The 18,761-nt window shown below is 61.7% G+C and overlaps 4 protein-coding genes across 4 annotated transcripts; 3 read left to right on the top strand and 1 right to left on the bottom strand.

Annotated features, from left to right (window-relative positions):
* Positions 1 to 1,380: 1,380 nt before the first annotated feature.
* CHLRE_06g266150v5 (uncharacterized protein) lies at positions 1,381 to 4,357 on the top strand. Its single transcript, XM_001696217.2, has 4 exons — positions 1,381 to 2,398; positions 2,608 to 2,742; positions 2,883 to 3,209; positions 3,398 to 4,357. The coding sequence occupies exons 1-4, from the start codon at positions 2,162 to 2,164 to the stop codon at positions 3,998 to 4,000; spliced, it is 1,302 nt and encodes a 433-aa protein (XP_001696269.1). The 5' UTR covers positions 1,381 to 2,161; the 3' UTR covers positions 4,001 to 4,357.
* A 1-nt stretch (position 4,358) lies between these two features.
* CHLRE_06g266100v5 (uncharacterized protein) lies at positions 4,359 to 7,060 on the bottom strand. Its single transcript, XM_043062861.1, has 4 exons — positions 6,705 to 7,060; positions 6,370 to 6,498; positions 5,903 to 6,229; positions 4,359 to 5,714 (listed from the first exon to the last, which is right to left on the bottom strand). Exons 1-4 carry the CDS (start codon positions 6,939 to 6,941, stop codon positions 5,112 to 5,114), a joined length of 1,296 nt encoding a protein of 431 aa, XP_042923567.1. The 5' UTR covers positions 6,942 to 7,060; the 3' UTR covers positions 4,359 to 5,111.
* Positions 7,061 to 7,160: 100 nt separating this feature from the next.
* On the top strand, positions 7,161 to 14,488 carry CHLRE_06g266052v5 (uncharacterized protein). The gene is made up of 9 exons (XM_043062860.1): positions 7,161 to 7,467; positions 8,252 to 8,591; positions 8,916 to 9,202; positions 9,529 to 9,542; positions 9,996 to 10,254; positions 10,610 to 11,017; positions 11,354 to 11,759; positions 12,075 to 12,361; positions 12,687 to 14,488. The coding sequence occupies exons 2-9, from the start codon at positions 8,360 to 8,362 to the stop codon at positions 13,359 to 13,361; spliced, it is 2,568 nt and encodes an 855-aa protein (XP_042923566.1). The 5' UTR covers positions 7,161 to 7,467; positions 8,252 to 8,359; the 3' UTR covers positions 13,362 to 14,488.
* A 1,398-nt stretch (positions 14,489 to 15,886) lies between these two features.
* CHLRE_06g266000v5 (uncharacterized protein) lies at positions 15,887 to 18,712 on the top strand. Its single transcript, XM_043062859.1, has 4 exons — positions 15,887 to 16,340; positions 16,512 to 16,634; positions 16,808 to 17,134; positions 17,318 to 18,712. Exons 1-4 carry the CDS (start codon positions 16,269 to 16,271, stop codon positions 17,909 to 17,911), a joined length of 1,116 nt encoding a protein of 371 aa, XP_042923565.1. The 5' UTR covers positions 15,887 to 16,268; the 3' UTR covers positions 17,912 to 18,712.
* The last annotated feature ends 49 nt before the right edge of the window (positions 18,713 to 18,761 follow it).

Raw genomic sequence — 18,761 nt, 5'->3', positions numbered from 1 at the left:
TTGACCAGTGTTCCTGCGACACAGCGCTTCCAGCTATACACGAGCACCGCCTGGAAGTCCTCCGTGTCGGCGTGCTGCGGGAACGCCTTGCGCTTGGCGTTGAGCACCATACCACCGGGTCCAGCGGGCGTGGCCCTACCGCAGCCGCTGCAACCGGCCACCCCCGCCGCCATCAGCAACTCCGCACCGGCTCACCTCTGTGCTTGCGTCTACTATCCTCATGTACGCCTATAGACCTCGTGCCTAGACCTGTGAACCGGGTATCACCGTAGCACCTTCAATTGGCCGCGTCCCGCACCGCTTGCGGCTCCCACTGCATGTTCACTGCCCGAACACCGCCACCAGCATCAGGATGGGCCCCGCGACACAGCATTATTGCAGCCTATGTGCCTGACGCCCTGACCAGTCATGTGGGTGAAAGCCACCCATACTGAGTGCCGGTACCGTACTGGCTCAACGCATTCACAAGCTGACACCGTTTTTGGTGGTAGTGAGGACTACCGGGTCACATATGTGCAGCCAGCACGTGCACACCGGGTACTGCCGTACACTTCTGATCCGCTAGCCGACCGCGTGCTTGCAAGCCATCATCAAGTTCGTCGTGCTAACGTACGTATACGGTACGAGTTGGGCCAGGTGCCAGGAACACGAATAATTCCAGGGGTGCTGGATCGCGAGCATCAGTGTTCCGGGGATGAAGGGCTGGGGCACGGGGAGGGGCACAGGCACGTTATTAGCCTTCACTGCACGCACACGAACATGCGCAACAACTGGAAATGCGAGAAAGCTGGGGCGCGCCGAGTCTGGCCAGGTAGTTCCCTTTGACAACTGAGCCCTCATCACAATGCTGCGACCTTACCCAGGACACGACCTTACGGTGAATGCACCACGGTTGTGCGGAAGCACGGGCAGCTGATAGCAGGTGCGGGTGGCGACGTGCCGTGCGGGTCCATTAAGACGCCCTCGGGTGACAAAAGCTGGCCACAGCTGAAGGACATGCACGGTCCCTGCGGTCACACCAAGCCGTATGTTCTCCCCCATGCGCTCGCTCCCATGACTTGTTAGGGCATGGACACATGCGCCATGGACATCACCCCTGGACGACTCTGCGTGGACCGTGGCGTGGACACGGTGAGCTCGACTGTCGCAAGCAAACCCCCGGTCCGGACTACCCACCAGTTAGGGCCATGGACAAGGCCGCTGACCGCTGAAACCCTACGGCGAATACCGTACCCATACCCAGCTCCCCACGCGTTGAATGCTCAGAGGAGGAATGTTGAGTACGGTATGCAATATGTACTGAGGGCAAGCGATCCATGACTCTCTAGGGCGTATCAGTGACACTGTTGACATTATCAACAAGTGTGCAACAGCGCATGAATGCCCGGTCAGACACCAATGGGGCACACAGCGACGGGCGACACGCCCGGCCGAACCCGCCACCCCCCGCTCACACACGCACTGCGCACGCTCCTGCGCCCGCCCGTGCAGGTGCAACGTCGCATTTGCACGCACGGGCGCACGGCGGCACGCCCACGCTTCCCGTACTCCCAGCCATAGCTTCCAGCCATAGTTCCCAGCCATCCTGCTTGCCAACCTCCTTGCTCTCCCAGCCCCACGTCCACACGTACGCACGTCGCTCCAGTGGTAGGCAGCAGCTCGATGCAGCCATTCAGATAAACTTAAGGAGGATACGCCGAGTCCTGGGCTCCTGGGCAACGCTGCGAAACATCGTTGGAGCACGCCGACCCATGGCCTGCAAACATTGTTGAGGCAAGCAATATCATGCGGACATGAGGCATGTGTATATCAGACAGCAGTTGGCGTTTTTGGTGGACGACATCGACTGTGGTGGGCTCCCAGTGCCCTTGAAAGCGAGTTGTGGGTCAAATGAAAGGCATAGTACTGTATAGATTGTTGCCATGAAGCACACGGGCGTTAGCAGAGGGAGAGTGAAGCTGGCCCAGTTGTGCGCGGCCAATTGCTCGCCTTGCGCCTTCTCTCTCGACTCGACACATTATATACATACAGTAATCTTTGCTCCAAAGACTCAGCTTTGTATTCTGACTTCGTTTTGTTGCAGCGCAACAGAAGACTCGGTCAACCCTGAGCTGGGTCAGTCTTCGCGCAAGTTTGCCACATTTCCGACCGCCTCTCAAGAATGACTAGTCTTTCTCAGTCCACAAAAGCTTCATTCGGGCGTTACCTAGGTATAGGCCTGGGCGTTGGCCTGGTTCTCGGCGGGGGAATCGTGGGTTTCCTGCACCACCGCCGCTACCAGGCCTCAAAGCTGCTTCACCTGCAGCAAGAGCGGATTGTTACCTCAAGCGTCGCGGCTAACTCGTCGCCGGCTCCGGACGCGTGCGCAAGCGACTGCGCAAGCGATGAAGCGCGACCGGTAAGCCGCTGGTCTTTGGTTTGCTTAACGTTTTGCACGCTTACGGGCTTGTGCATACGGGCCTGTGCAGCTCGAGGCTTGAACGATTCTGGCAAATCGAGCAGTTATCGTTGCTGACGTTCGCAAAAGCAGAGAGCACAGAGCGGTATCAGTATCAATCTTTCGCCACCGAATAGCTCAAACACCTTCTTCCTGTCCTTCATGTACAGGCGCCCTGTGCGCAGCCCGGTGACTGCACGGTCGCCGGGTCAGCCGCTGCTCGGGACGACTGTGCGGAGAGCTGGAGTAACAGCAGCGACAGTAGCGACAGCGACGGCGAGGCGCCGTCGCCTTCGGGCCAACAGGTAGGATCTGGCCGTTGGCTCGGCGCTCAAGCCATGAGGGGTTCTGTGCAAGCCGCATAGCTTGCCGCCTCTGCAGTTATGTGAGTAGTGTGGCACCTTCATACCCCTCATGCCCCTCATCGCGTTTTTTGTCACTGCAGAGCCTAGCCACCTTCCTGGCCCGCTACGGCCTTGAGCGCTGCGAACCTGTGCAAGAGCTTGGACGCGGTGGCTTTGGGCGCGTTCAATCAGTGAGCATCCCGATTCCCGGCGGCGGCGTCATCAAGGCTGTGCGCAAGGAGATCTTCCGCCGCACCGACGGCGTGTCACGTACCGAGCTGCTGCGGCAGGAGGTGGCGGGCACGCTCGCTGGACGGGGCTGCGCTAGCGCTGTGCAGCTGCTCGGCTGGACGGAGCCGCAGACGGATGACGATCCGCATGAGCTGCTGCTTTCCTACGTGCCGGGAATGACCCTATATAAGTACCTGGTAAGCTGGGCATCATCCCGGTGGGGCCCGAGGCAGTGACATGGGTGTTGGGTGTTGGTAGTTGGCATGGGTACGTTTAGGCGGGTTGGCGCACCACGGCACTCCTGGACACCTGCTGAATACCTCAGTTCTTGGCTACAACGCACACCTTACAGTGCTGCCTCCTCCCTCCCACATCACCACTGCAGAACCTGCTGCACATCACGTACAAGGACCAGTGCGCGGCGGAGGCGTGCAAGAAGGGCAAGAAGGGCAAGCGGGCCAAGGCCCCCACGCCCCGCACCCTGCTGCCCACCCCGCTGCTCAAGAAGCTGGCCATCTCGGTGCTCACGGCGGTGGATGCCATGCACAACAACAACATGTGTCACGGTGATATCAAAAGTGCCAATGTTTTTGTCCACGAGACTGACGCGGGCGGCGCCATGGGGTTTATCCTGGGCGACATGGGGACTGCCGAGCCTACCGACAGCGAGGGCATGCTGATAAGTGGCAGGATCGGGGGGTCCCGGGCGACAGCGGCACCCGAGCAGCGCGTGTACCTGGCCGGGGGCACGCCGGCGTGCGGGCTGAGCCGCATGATTGACCTGGCATCGGTGGGGCTGCTGCTTGCGGAGGCAGCTCAGTTCCGCTCTGACCCCGAGCGGCTGTGGGCGTACTCAGTGTTTGAGGACGACCTGGACGAGTGGGTGCCCGAGGGCTGCCGCGACCTGTGCGCGCAGCTGCTGGCCCCCTCGCCCTCCGACCGCCCCAGCGCCAAGGAGGCGCTTGCGCACTGGTGGCTGAACGAGTAAGACAGATGCGGCAGTCTGCAGCTTGGGCCGCATGCAAGAGAGGGCCATCGGAATGGCGGACTTGATGCACGTTTAGGCTTGCATTCTGTTTCTCAAAGGCGTTTGAATCCAATGCACGGTTGAAGGGCTTGGCTGGACTTGCATTTACGGTGTCCTGGTATAGGTACAGGTGGTGAACGCGAACATTGATAAGGATGGCAATTTAGGCGTATAGGAGCCGCTGGCTATACGTAGTGTACCGTGTGTACGTAGAGAATGGCGGACTCAAAGGAGTTGAGGCCACATGGACTCGAACCCGTGAAAACGCTCATGCTCATGCAGCTCATCTGGTCACGAACTACTGCAAATGATCCTCGTGCGTGCCTGTAGTCTGCTCAGGGGTGAGCTGCCCGCCAGACATGGTGCCCTCCCGGGGTCACATCATCTTACCCTGACACACGCACGCCAAGCACAATCATTGCAGTTACAATATGCACTCTGAATACAGTCATTCGTGGGCACCCCTGTGGCCAGTCCAGAAGAGCACCCCGCGCCATCTTGCCATTTCCGTACCAGCGCATTTTCACGTAGTGGGCCCAGTTATTGCAGCCCAACCAAGCTCGATACCGAAGTTGTTTATATGATGCCTTCCGCCCAATCTCTCCCTCCTCTGGTCCGGTCCGGCTCATCTGTCTTTTCAGGCGCCCCATCAATTACCGTGCGTTCCCCACATATCTGGCACGAACTGTCCCCACCCACCCATCTGCGACCACTGTCCCGAATGTCCACCGTGTACCCCTGAACGCGCACAGCCCCCCATTAACGTTCTCCCATACTTTGTATCAAAAATTGCATCTGTGGGCTGCGCATGTTTGGAAGCAGTCCCGACGTAACGCCCTCGCGAAGCCAATGCACCTTTGCCCATATCCTCAGTTCGTTCGGTCAATGCCCGCGTTCACCACCTGTACCTATACCAGCACACCGTAGATGCAAGTCCAGCCAAGCTCTTAAACCGTGCATTGGATTCAGACGCATTTGAGAAACAGCATGCAGGCCTACACATGCATCGAGTCCGCCACCCCGATGGCCCTCTCTTGCATGCGGCCCAAGCTGCAGACTGCCGCAGGCTGTCTTACTCGTTCAGCCACCAGTGCGCAAGCGCCTCCTTGGCGCTGGGGCGGTCGGAGGGCGAGGGGGCCAGCAGCTGCGCACACAGGTCGCGGCAGCCCTCAGGCACCCACTCGTCCAGGTCGTCCTCAAACACCGAGTACGCCCACAGCCGCTCGGGGTCAGAGCGGAACTGAGCTGCCTCCGCAAGCAGCAGCCCCACCGATGCCAGGTCAATCATGCGGCTCAGCCCGCACGCCGGCGTGCCCCCGACCAGGTACACGCGCTGCTCGGGTGCCGCTGTCGCCCGGGACCCCCCGATCCTGCCACTTATCAGCATGCCCTCGCTGTCGGTAGGCTCGGCAGTCCCCATGTCGCCCAGGACAAACCCTATGGCGCCGCCCGCGTCACTGTTGTCGACAAAAACATTGGCACTCTTAATGTCACCGTGACACATGTTGTTGTTGTGCATGGCATCCACCGCCGTGAGCACCGAGATGGCCAGCTTCTTGAGCAGCGGGGTGGGCAGCAGGGTGCGGGGCGTGGGGGCCTTGACCCGCTTGCCCTTCTTGCCCTTCGTGCACGCCTCCGCCGCGCACTGGTCCTTGTATGTGATGTGCAGCAGGTTCTGCATTGGTGACGTGCGAGGGAGGAGGCAGCACTGTAAGGTGTGCGTTGTAGCCAAGAACTGAGGTATTCAGCAGGTGTCCAGGAGTGCCGTGGTGCGCCAACCCGCCTAAACGTACCCATGCCAACTACCAACACCCAACACCCATGTCACTGCCTCGGGCCCCACCGGGATGATGCCCAGCTTACCAGGTACTTATATAGGGTCATTCCCGGCACGTAGGAGAGCAGGAGCTCATGCGGGTCGTCATCCGTCTGCGGCTCCGTCCAGCCGAGCAGCTGCACAGCGCTAGCGCAGCCCCGTGCAGCGAGCGTGCCCGCCACCTCCTGCCGCAGCAGCTCGGTACGTGACACGCCGTCGGTGCGGCGCAAGATCTCCTTGCGCACAGCCTTGATGACGCCGCCGCCGGGAATCGGGATGCTCACTGATTGAACGCGCCCGAAGCCACCTTGTCCAAGCTCTTGCACAGGTACGCAGCGCTCAAGGCCGTGGTGGGACAGGAAGGTGGCGAGGCTCTGCAGTGACAAAGAACGCGATGAGGGGCATGAGGGGGGTGAAGGTGCCACACTTGTCACATAACTGCAGAGGCGGCAAGCTAGGCGGCTTGCACAGAACCCCTCGTGGCTTGAGCGCCGAGCCAACGGCCAGATCCTACCTGTCGGCCCGAAGGCGACGGCGCCTCGCCGTCGCTACTGTCACTGCTGTTACTCCGGCTCTCCGCACAGTCGTCCCGAGCAGCGGCTGACCCGGCGACCGTGCAGTCACCGGGCTGCGCACAGGGCGCCTGTACATGAAGGACAGGAGGAAGGTGTTTGAGCTATTCGGTGGTTAAAGATTGATACTGATACCGCTCTGTGCTCTCTGCTTTTGCGAAGTCAGCAACGATAACTGCTCGATTGCTAGAACCGTTCAAGCGTCGAGCTGCACAGGCCCGTATGCACAAACCCGTAAGCGTGAAAACGTTAAGCAAACCAAAGACCAGCGGCTTACCGGTCGCGCTTCATCGCTTGCGCAGTCGCTTGCGCACGCGTCCGGAGCCGGCGACGAGTTAGCCGCGACGCTTGAGGTAACAATTCGCTCTTGCTGCAGGTGGAGCAGCTTTGAGGCCTGGTACCGGCGGTGGCGAAGGAAACCCACGATTCCCCCGCCGAGAACCAGGCCAACGCCTAGGCCTATACCTAGGTAAGGCCCTAATGAACCTCTTGTGGACGGAGAAAGACTAATCATTCTTGAGAGGCGGTCGGAAAGGTGGCAAACTTGCGCGAAGACTGACCCAGCTCAGGGTTGACCGAGTCTCCTGTTGCGCTGCAACAAAACGAAGTCAGAATACAAAGCTGAGTCTTTGGAGCAAAGGTTACTGTATGTATATAATGTGTCGAGTCGAGAGAGAAGGCGCAAGGCGAGCAATTGGCCGCGCACAACTGGGCCAGCTTCACTCTCCCTCTGCTAACGCCCGTGTGCTTCATGGCAACAATCTATACAGTACTATGCCTTTCATTTGACCCACAACTCGCTTTCAAGGGCACTGGGAGCCCACCACAGTCGATGTCGTCCACCAAAAACGCCAACTGCTGTCTGATATACACATGCCTCATGTCCGCATGATATTGCTTGCCTCAACAATGTTGGCAGGCCATGGGTCGGCGTGCTCCAACGATGTTTCGCAGCGTTGCCCAGGAGCCCAGGACTCGGCGTATCCTCCTTAAGTTTATCTGAATGGCTGCATCGAGCTGCTGGCTACCACTGGAGCGACGTGCGTACGTGTGGACGTGGGGCTGGGAGAGCAAGGAGGTTGGCAAGCAGGATGGCTGGGAACTATGGCTGGGAGCTATGGCTGGGAGCTATGGCTGGGAGTACGGGAAGCGTGGGCGTGCCGCCGTGCGCCCGTGCGTGCAGATGCGACGTTGCACCTGCACGGGCGGGCGCAGGAGCGTGCGCAGTGCGTGTGTGAGCGGGGGGTGGCGGGTTCGGCCGGGCGTGTCGCCCGTCGCTGTGTGTCCCATTGGTGACTGACCGGGCATTCATGCGCTGTTGCACACTTGTTGATAATGTCAGCATTGTCACTGATACGCCCTAGAGAGTCATGGCTCGCTTGCCCTCAGTACATCCTGCATACCGTACTTAACATTCCTCCTCTGAGCATTCAACGCGTGGGGAGCTGGGTATGGGTATTCGCCGTAAGGTTACAGCGGTCAGCGGCCTTGTCCATGGCCCTAACTGGTGGGTAGTCCGGACCGGGGGTTTGCTTGCGACAGTCGAGCTCACCGTGTCCACGCCACGGTCCACGCAGAGTCGTCCAGGGGTGATGTCCATGGCGCATGTGTCCATGGCCCTAACAAGTCATGGGAGCGAGCGCATGGGGGAGAACATACGGCTTGGTGTGACCGCAGGGACCGTGCATGTCCTTCAGCTGTGGCCAGCTTTTGTCACCCGAGGGCGTCTTAATGGACCCGCACGGCACGTCGCCACCCGCACCTGCTATCAGCTGCCCGTGCTTCCGCACAACCGTGCGCACCAAGCCACCAACGCATGCGCAGGTCGCAGGTCGCAAGTCATTCTACAGCTTTACTGATTCTGGCGTGCTGCCGCCAGGGCAGTACGGCCGCCTCGGGCCGGCGGCGCCGCCATCGCTGCTATCGACATCAATGTCAGACGCCAGTGCGAATGCCACGTGCGCAGCGCTGCTGCCCAAGCGGGCCGCTCCCGGCGGCAGCGGCAGTGGGAGCGGCGACGCAGCGCAGGGAGACGGGTGGTGGCGGCGTGGCGGCGCAGTGCTGCCGCCCTCTCAGCAGCTGGTGCGGGTGACGGGCAGCGTTCGGGAGGTGCGGGTGTGGGACGCGCTGAGCGGAGTGGTGCTGGAGGACCACAGTGGGCCGGGTGAGTGGCGGCACTGCTTGCACGCGCAGGTTGGGGTTGGGGAACCTGGGCGTGCTTTGGTCACCATATGCTGTGCAACGTGCTCAGTTGGGGTGCTACCGAGTGTCAAGTTGATGCCGCCGCGCTAATGCCGCCTGGCGACCGTTCTCCTCAGTCTACGTGTAGCCCGCACACCGTGTCTTTGGGGCTGGGGTTCTGGATCTGGGTTTTGGAACTGCTGACCTGGGTTGGACACGACTCCCCACATACATCATCCCATCTGATACCCCACGCACCCCGCCTTATCCCCCCATGCACCGTGATGTTCCCTGCCGCCATTCGCAGTGACCTCCATCAGCCTGGTCCAAGGCGCCTTAGTCACGCTGGCCATGGGGGACGGACTCATCGTGTACAAGTGCAACGGCCTCGACACGCCACCCACAGCCCCAGCAGGGTCCTCCACCTCCTCCGCCTCCAGCGCCCCTGGTTTGCCGGAGCAGGCGGGGCGTGGTGGAGGTGTCGGAGCAGGGGGGCCGCGGCCCGGCAGTGCCGGCCCGGGCGCGGCGGCTGCGCGGCTGCGGCAGGCGGTGGCGGCGCATCGGCGGCCGCTGGAACCCGTAATCTGCCTGCAGGTGCGTGCTTCGTGTCATTCCGTACGTGATGGGCGCAAGGGGGGTGGAACACGTGTGGACGGGACGTGAACGGCTGTGCAGAGCGCGCCGCTAGTTAGGGCACATGCGTGGGGCACACGCGCAGAACGCTCGACCGCCGATGGTGTGCGTGTGGTAGATGGCATTGCTTCTTTAATGCCTCGTCAAACGATGCCCCCGCGCCTCCCAACTCTTCGCCCCTCCACCCCTCCTCCTCTCACCCCTCCACCACTCACCACTCACCACCCCGACCATCCCGACCATGCCTCCCGACCATCCCAACCATCCCGAACCCCCCCCCCCCCCAGCCCGACACACGCCGGTGGGTCGGGCCACCGGTGGCACGCCGACTTCTGGGTTAAGCTGAAGGTTTTGAAGCATACTACATTTATTTAAAGGCGCGGCTGCCGGCACGGCCCAAGGCTGTGGAACAACGCACGGCGCCCTTGCTTGCGGCAGTAAGCGCGCGAAAGCGAGAATACCCGCGACCGCATTCCGAGACCCATTCCGAGACCCATTCCGAGACGCTGGAGCTGGTATGTATTGTGCTATCGCTTCTCGTCACATACTTTCAAGTCCTTCAGACGCCACACACTGCCTTACCAAAACCTTGCAGCACCCTACAAGCACGAGCTCACGCGCCGCTTAAAAGCAAAACGACGGCCGCCGTTCCTGCCGCCCAGACGCCCGCCGCCGCGCCTATACCGCTCCCGCTGCTCCTGGCGTGCAGCAGCCCATTGAGGATGCCGCAATCATGTCTGCAATTATCGTCCAGCGCTTCAAGGGCGCTGTGCGTCTGTTCCCCCGCGCGCGCGGAGGCCAGCGCCAAGCGTCTCGCCACCCGCACGGCCATTGACTGGGACGACGCGCAGCTGCTGCTGCAGTGCATTTATGACTACGCCCCGCACGCCGTGGAGGCGAAGAGCTTGGACGCTGCAGCCATACAGAAGCTCACGGAGCTTGCCGCAAGGCTCGAGAACACCGAGCTCGTCATCTCCAGCGCTCCGGGGATGCCGCTGACCGAGCAGGAGCAGGTAGATATCGCCACGGTGCCTCATCTACCTGCTCCTGCTCGGTAAGCGATATTCCCGGAGCGCTGGCGATGACGAGCTCGGTGTTCTCGAGCCTGTCGCCAACCTCTGTGAGCAGCTGCACTGTGACAAGATCCAAGCTCTTCGCCTCCGCGGCGTGCGGGACGTAGCCGTGAATGCACTGCAGCAGCAGCTGCGCGTCGGCCCAATCAGTGGCAGTGCGGGCGGCGAGATGCATAGCGCTGGCCTCCGCGCGGGAGAACAGACGCACAGCGGCCTTGAAGCGCTTGACGATAATCGCAGACACGACAGACACGACACGGCACGTCCATTGCTGTTTGTATGCGTGCAAATGCAGGTGCTGGCCGCGCATGTGGACCTGCTCTCGTCCCTGGTGCACCTGCTCAACACCAGTCTGGTGCAGCCGCCCGCGCCCGCGCCCCAGGTTCCAATGGCCTCAGCAAGCCCGCCCGCGCCTGCAGGAGCAGCCACAGCGGCAGCGGCAGCCAGCCTACCAGCAGCAAGAGGGCGGCCTGCGGCCGCGGGCGCTTCACGTACGCCGCTGGACGCACGACTCGATGCCAATGGGGACCCGATTGATGGCCTGGGTAGCGTGACAAGGACGAACAAGGCGGCGGCCGCCGCGGCCGCGGCGGCTGCGGCGGCGCTGCCGGTGTGGCTGGTGGCGACGGGGGGCGCGGACGGCGTGGTGCGTGTGTGGAACCTGGCGTCTGCGTCCGTGCTGAGCACCCTCAAGGGCCACACGGTGAGCGGCGGGTCTGTTGGCAGCGAGTTGGGCGGCGTTGTAAGATTGCGGTACCACAGCCATCTTTACCGCAATCTTACAACGCCGCCCAACTCGCTGCCAACAAAGATGGCTGTGGTGGTGGCACTGGGGGACAGGGCATCTGGGGCGCGGCGTGCTCCACTGCTAACGCCCCACTGACCTTGTGCTTTCCTAAACCTGCGGGCCTAAACCTACTGGCTGCTTCTTACCTGCTGTGCACGCCCACCCAACAGTCCCCGCTGTTCCCTGCTCCCGCTCCTCTAAGTCTGTTCCCTCTGCCTGACACTCGCAACCCGCCCGCACCCTTGGTCGCAGGTGGGTGTGCTGTCCGTCAAGCTCGGCTACCTGCCCCGCGCCGCCGCCGCCGCCTGTGATGATGAGCTGCTGCCGCCAGACCTAGACGTCAGTGCGGCGGTGCCGCCGCCAGCCGCCGCCGCCGCCGCCGGCAAGGCGCTGCCGCCAGGGCAGTACGGCCTCGGGCTGGCGGCGCCGCCGTCCCTGCTGTTGACGTCATTACCAGATGCCCCTACTGGTGCCGCGCTGCTGCCCAAGCGGGCCGCTGCCGCCGGCAGCGTCGATGCAGCACATTTAGGCAGGCGTCGGCGCGGCGGCGCAGTGCTGCCGCCCTCTCAGCGGCTGGTGCGGGTGACGGGCAGCGTTCGGGAGGTGCGGGTGTGGGACGCGCTGAGCGGAGTGGCGCTGGAGGGCCACAGTGGGCCGGGTGAGTGGCGGCACTGCTTGCACGCGCAGGTTGGGGTTGGGGAACCTGGGCGCGCTTTGGTCACCGTATGCTGTGCGACGTGCTCAGTTGGGGTGCTACCGAGTGCCAAGTTGACGCCGCCGCGCTAATGCAGTCTGGCGGCCCTTCCCCACAGCCCTGCAGCCCGCACACATTGTCTTCGGGGCTTGGGTTCTGGATCTGGGTTTGGGAACTGACCTGGGTCCGGGCACAAGGACCCACATCATCCCATCTTATACCCCACACACCCCGCCTTAGTCCCCCATGCACCCTGCTGTCCCCTGCCGCCAATTACAGTGACCACCATCAGCCTGGTCCACGGCGCCTTAGTCACGCTGGCCATGGGGGACGGACTCATCGTGTACAAGTGCAACGGCCTCGACACGCCGCCCACAGCCCCGGCAGCGTCCTCCGCCTCCTCCGCCTCCAGCACCCCTGGTTTGCCGGAGCAGGTGGGGCATGGTGGCGGTGCCGGAGCAGGGGGGCCGCGGCCCGGCAATGCCGGCCCGGGCGCGGCGGCTGCGCGGCTGCGGCAGGCGGTGGCGGCGCATCGGCGGCCGCTGGAACCCGTGATCTGCCGGCAGGTGCGTGTCGTGCCACCGTGCCTTTGTAGTTGCAGGCGCAAGGGGAATGGTGCACGTGTGGACGGGATGTGGACGGCTGTGGATGTTGGTCGGGTGCAGCACCGTGTGCGTGGTTACCGTACTCATGTTCCCGCAATTGTTGGCACTACTGTCGCCTGAGAGCTGCGGTCTGTCATAGCGGCCTTTCATCCGTCTGGGTGCGTAGCTAGGCGGCAGTCTTCGCATACTAGCGCCGCAGCATCCCCTTACATGGATGCCCGTACGTCGCATGCCTACCTCCCGTGACCCCTGTAACGTTTCCTTCCTGTTCTCCTACCTTGCACAGGCCACAGCGGCCGCCACCGCCGCCGCCGCGGCCATGGAGAACAACAGCATCCCCAAGGTTCTGAAAGACAACAACCTCATCATCGACGCCACCGAGCTGGGCAAGCTTAACACCAAGTCCGCCAGCTGCGCCGTCCAGCTGGCGACACCGGCCATGGACGCCATCGACTGTGTCCCGCTTCTCAAGGGCTGCCTGGGCTCGCTGGAGTTTAGCTTGAAGCCCGGCTGCTGGCTCGACCTGAAGATCGCCATCCTGGTCAAGGACAAAGGTTGGCGCTGGTTCCCCACCAGGCTGACGTCGCTGGAGCTGCTGGACAGTGCCTACAATGGCGGGTTGCGCGGCCGCTTTCCCAGCGTCCTCACGATGGCGGCCGCGTTGGAGGACTTCGAGATGGGCATCATCACCATCGATAGCTTGGTGGGCGCACCAGACTCGGCGTCGACAAACCTGAGCGCGGTGATCTCGCCCAAGCTATCAATGGTGACGATGCCCATCTTAAACTCCTCCAAGCGGCCGCCATCTTTAGCACGCTGGGGAAGCGGCCGCGCAGCCCGCCGTCGTAGGCACTGTTTAGCAGCTCCAGCGAGGTCAGCCTGGCGAGGAACCAGCGCCAGCGCTTGTTGCCCCTCAGGATGGCGATCTTCAGGTGAAGCCAGCAGCCGGGCGTCAAGCTAAACTCCAGCGAGCCCATGCGGCCCTTGAGAAGCTGGATGCGGTCGACGGCGTCAATGGCCGGTGTCGCCAGCTGGACGGCGCAGCTGGCGGACTCGACGTCGAGCTTGCCCAGGTCGGTGGCGTCGATGATGAGGTTCTTGTTCTTCAGAACCTTGCTGATGCTGTTGTTCGCCACGACGGCGGCGGCGGCGGCAGCGGCGGCGGCGGGCAGGCCTGTGCACGGCAGGAAAAGACGTGCAAGGAAGGAAACATTGCAGGCGTTACAGGAGGCATGCGCTGGTCCGATGGTCGCAAGGCAGCAGGAGCACGACGCAGGGTCAGCAAGAGGCATGCGACACCAATGGGTGTGTGTGGGCTGGAACCGCCATAGCACCTAGGCGCGCCCGACCCACATCCCTTCCCTCACCCACACATCGAACCCAGATGCACCCGATGGCGTCCATGGCCGGTGTCGAGATGTGGTGAACGACGGGCATTGAAAGGACGAACGAACCGACGTTATGGCAACGGCGCATTGGCTGCGAGAGGGCGTTATGTCAGGACTGCGTTCAAACATGCACAGCCCACGTAGGCTGAGATGCGATGAATGATACTGAGTGTAGGACGGGCGGAAGACGGCTGCTTCATAACGTTTCCCTTGTGTGAATGCGGGGTGGGCGGACTGGCGGCGACGCCGTATGGCAATGTGAGGCTGTAGCTGTGTAAGATCGTGCGGCCGTGTGGCTTGGAACGCGAGTGCTTCTTATTGTCCGCGGGATCTCACAGGAGCCGCAGTGTAACGCAACACGCATGACTGCGTGAAGAGGGACTCATTGGACCAATCAATGTTTGGGTGGTGTGGGGCGTGTGCCCCTTCGGCTGCGGGTTGCTTTCCTGGACTGGCCACACGGGTGCACACGAATAAACGTATCCAGAATGCATAACCAAGCTGCCATGATCGTGGCTGGCGTGCGTGTGTCAGGCTAAGTCGATGTGAGCCCCGGAGGGCAGCATGCATGGCGGGCAGCTCATCCCTGAGCGGATCACAGGCACACACGAGGATCATTTGCAGACCGTATGGCGACGAACGCAATGCTGTCTTCTGCTGTATCAGGAAGCTCAGCGTTGCCATGTAACTTTCGGTGTCACCCTCCAGGGGGGGGTAGTCTCGACTGGGAAAGGCCCCATGTTCTCAAACGAAAGAGCTTGACGAGAGGACTCCAAATCCACTTTCAGAGTTTCAATCAGGGTAGTAATTGCAAAGTTATGGGCCCTCAAAGTTCAGGGTCGGTCGTCGGGGTTGGGGGTCCCCAAGGTTTCGTCACGCGGATGTGGGTGGGACTGCCAGATTTCGTCTCCGCGCCCTAAACGCCCCTCTAAACGCTCCACCCAATAGCACAAGCACTAGCACACATTAGCATGCACATACTAAAGCACTTGCATTACGTTTGGCCTCAGGAAAGCGGCCGCATGTCCGTCCACATGGGCATCGTAGTAGCGTAGAGCCCCACTCGAGCGTCTCTCACTGGTGTGATGGAGACTATGCGAACTGATGCTGACATGTAACGGCCAAGGCTTGGTGTGGGTCATGGCGACAAGGCTGCCGCCGGCCATCGAGCGTGACATGAATCCCGGGATTCTTTACATGATCCCGGGAGAACGTCCACCGATCTCTTCCGGCACACAATCCCAAACATCATATGTACAGCGCAATTGTAAGCTTAAGCGCACGCCCCGGTAGTCTGACAGAAGGGTCGGTGGTCGGCCATGGACACATGGACATGTGTGGCATGGCTGCCAGTCAAGTTGTGCCTCCAGCTGAACCGAAGGTACACAATTGTAGAGCTCGCCGAGAGCAGTCGATTGACACCGACCTGGCTACAAACCGAAGGGTTTTGACGGGGTTTTTGAGGGGTTGCACGGTGGTGGGGTCGGTCGGTCGGTCCGGAGGGGGGGTCGGGAGGTTTTGGGACATGGGGTCTGGAGGTTTAGTTCGTACCCCCCCCCCTGCACCCTCACACCCTGCTGTCGGTTCTCTGTAGCCGCTGTCTTGCTCGCGGTGCTACGCTTGCATTGAAGTGTGCGAATGCGAATGCGAGTGCAGACGGCAGCGGTAGCAAAGAACAGGGGATTCAGAGGCCTGGCAAGCCGGCAGCTTCCTCCTCCTGCGCCTCAAGCATGCCGGGTCACCAGGTGCTGGTCTCACTGGTTGCAGCCTCAGGAGCACGGATGCATGCGCGCGGCGGCTGCGCTGATGCGCCAGGCGGTGGCGGGCTTCCGACTACGGTAACGGCACACGGGCGACACCATGCATGGGAGCCGTGCGCGTGTGTTCCAAAATAAGATTGGTTGGAGCGCGGAGGCATCGTTGCACCAGACCCACCCTTGAATTGTTGCTGATTTGGAGGCGCAGCTTCCACGTTCACGAGTTGCCGGCATTGCCGCTTGTTTGTGTTTGCGGAGGTGGCGTGTGCGGGGCGTGCGGGGGGCTAGCGAAATCTTCGACGGGCCGCTTCTCAGTGCTTCATGAGAGTAGACATCTTACCAAATCGCAGTGGCCTGTGCCGTGCGAGCCACGCCCTGCCGTCGCCTCATCGCGCGGTAACTCGGACAGCTTTCCCTGCAAGCACAATTCATACAAGCTGCGAAGTCAAACATAAGCAACTTCAACTTCTCAGGCTGCAATCTGGGCTTCAATACAGTACAGCGCGATAGCGGACAGACTCGGTCAGGTGCCTTTTGCGCTGCCTCCTTCAGCCTAACACGTCGATGAGTCTGCCCCATGACACACGCTATATGTCAGAACGTATCAGAGCCCTCGCGACTGCTGCCAGCCTGGGCCTGGCGTTCGGTGGGGGCCTCTTGCTTCTCGGACTGCGCCACCGTCGCAACCAGGTCCTCAACCTCGTGTGTCGCGAAAACGAGCAGATGCCTGGCACGACCGCAAGCACTTATAGTCCGCCTGTGCTGGACGCAATCCCCTCGGAGGTTGCATCGACGGTGAGCGACCTTGGCCCTGCTTCGTTCAAAGTAGAGCATATATGATAACTCGTGCGGCTGCGTGGGGAAGATGGGGTTGGCTGCTTACCGCGGCCTAGCGGTTGACGCGGCCATGCTACTTGACCTTGACGCACGGCCTACACGTATCCTTACGCCCGCCCACCGAAGCAGAAGCCCACATGCCTGTGCGCGGACAAGGGCCATCGCGAAGAGCGCCTTCTAGGCGAGAACGGCGTAGAGAACAGCCAGGAAGTGGAGGAGGTGCAGGTGGAGGAGGTGCAGGAGGTGTTCGAGGTGAGTAAGCGAAACCGTTGGGCGTGGGCTGGTTGGCTGGACTGGCCCAGGCTGGGTACGCTGGTCGTGTGTTGCGTATTGCCTGGGAGCTTGACCCTCTTGGGCCCTGACTTGTCTGTTGCCTTTCCAAGTGTGCCTCACCTACCCGCACGTGCTTTCCCCCCCTGTTGCAGAGTCTCGCCACCTTCCTGGCCCGCCACGGCCTTGAGCGCTGCGAACCTGTGCAAGAGCTTGGACGAGGTGGCTTCGGGCGCGTTCAATCAGTGAGCATCCCGATTCCCGGCGGCGGCGTGATGCAGGCTGTGCGCAAGGAGATCTTCCGCCGCACCGACGGCGTGTCACGTACCGAGCTGCTGCGACAGGAGGTGGCGGGCACGCTCTCTGCACGGGGCTGCGCTAGCGCCGTGCAGCTGCTCGGCTGGACGGAGCCGCAGACGGATGACGACCCGCATGAGCTGCTGCTCTCCTACGTGCCGGGAGTGCCTTTGTCTACTTACCTGGTAAGCGGGGCATTGTTAGGGTGGTGCCCTTCTTAGCACTTGCATGTTTGGCAGCTGCCAACGGCACGCAAGGGCGGGTGAACATCGGTCATTTGCTCAGTTCTGTCGAGCACCTGCCAGATGCGCTCCGTGTTGTGCCATACTGACCGTGCTGCCCACTTCCTTCCCTTATCACCACATCAGAACGAGGTGCACCGCGCGGACGTGGTCAAGCGCTGCGTCGCCAAGAAGGGCAAGAAGGGCAAGACTCTCACCCCCCGTACCAGTACCATTCTGACAACGCCACTCCTCAAGCAGCTGGCCATCTCCGTGCTCACGGCGGTCGACGTCATGCACGCCAACAACATGGCACACGGTGATATCAAAAGTGACAACGTATACGTCAACACGGGCGACGCAGATGGCGTCATCCACTTTGTCCTTGGGGATTTCGGGAGTGCGGAGCCTACCGACAGCGAGGGCATGCTGATAAGTGGTGCGGTTGGGGGCTCCCGGGCGACAGCGGCACCCGAGCAGCGCGTGCACCTGGCCGGGGGCACGCCGGCGTGTGGGCTGAGCCGCATGATTGACATGGCGTCGGTGGGGGTGCTGCTGGCGGAGGCAGCTCAGTTCCGCCCAATGCCAACACGGCTGTGGGCGTACTCGCTGTTTGAGGACGACCTGGACGAGTGGGTGCCCGAGGGCTGCCGCGACCTGTGCGCGCAGCTGCTGGCCCCCTCGCCCTCCGACCGCCCCAGCGCCAAGGAGGCGCTGGCGCACTGGTGGCTGAACGAGTAAGACAGCCTGCGGCAGTCTGCAGCTTGGGCCGCATGCAAGAGAGGGCCATCGGGGTGGCGGACTCGATGCATGTGTAGGCCTGCATGCTGTTTCTCAAATGCGTCTGAATCCAATGCACGGTTTAAGAGCTTGGCTGGACTTGCATCTACGGTGTGCTGGTGTGGGAACAGGTACTGGTGGTGAACATGGGCACTGAGCGAACTGAGATGATGGGCGATGGCCGATGCGCATGGGCTATAAGAGTGTGTTGCGTCATCACTGCTTTCGAACATGCGCAGCCCACGTAGGCTGAGATGCGATGTATGATACAGAGTGTGGGACGGGCGGAAGACGGCTGCTTCATGAACGCAACTACGGTACTGAGCTTGGTTGGGCTGCGTAGAGGCGTGCGTGTGTCAGGGACAGAGTGACACGGAAATGGCGACTGGCGCTCGGTACTCCCCTGGACCCTGGACATTACCGTATCCGGGGTCATACATGAATCAAAGGCGTGCCTGGCGGATTGGCAAGTGTAGTGTCCCCGGCCGCGTGTAAGGTTCGGCACTACCCTTCACCCCTTCTCCTCGATTTGTGGGGACGTGGCATTCTCACTCCGTGTTACGGCAGCAAGGCAATGGCAAAGAGGGCATGCGGGGTCGTGTTTCACGGCTAAGCGGGGCGAGGGGGCGCATGAACGGGGTAGGCGGATGGCGGGTGTTGGCGGGTGGCGTGTCACGAGGTTTGCCCGGCCGGGCTCACAGATGGACGCATTTTGATAATTGCAGACGATGCCAATTCCGCAGCGTTTGTGATATGTCGGTACCCTTCAGAAAGTATGCAGTTCTGACACTGCGCGACGACAAGTCCCTTT

This window comes from Chlamydomonas reinhardtii, chromosome 6 (genome assembly GCF_000002595.2).
Source record: "Chlamydomonas reinhardtii strain CC-503 cw92 mt+ chromosome 6, whole genome shotgun sequence".
In the NCBI taxonomy this organism is placed as follows: domain Eukaryota; kingdom Viridiplantae; phylum Chlorophyta; class Chlorophyceae; order Chlamydomonadales; family Chlamydomonadaceae; genus Chlamydomonas; species Chlamydomonas reinhardtii.
This window is presented reverse-complemented; position numbering and strand designations above follow the sequence as displayed.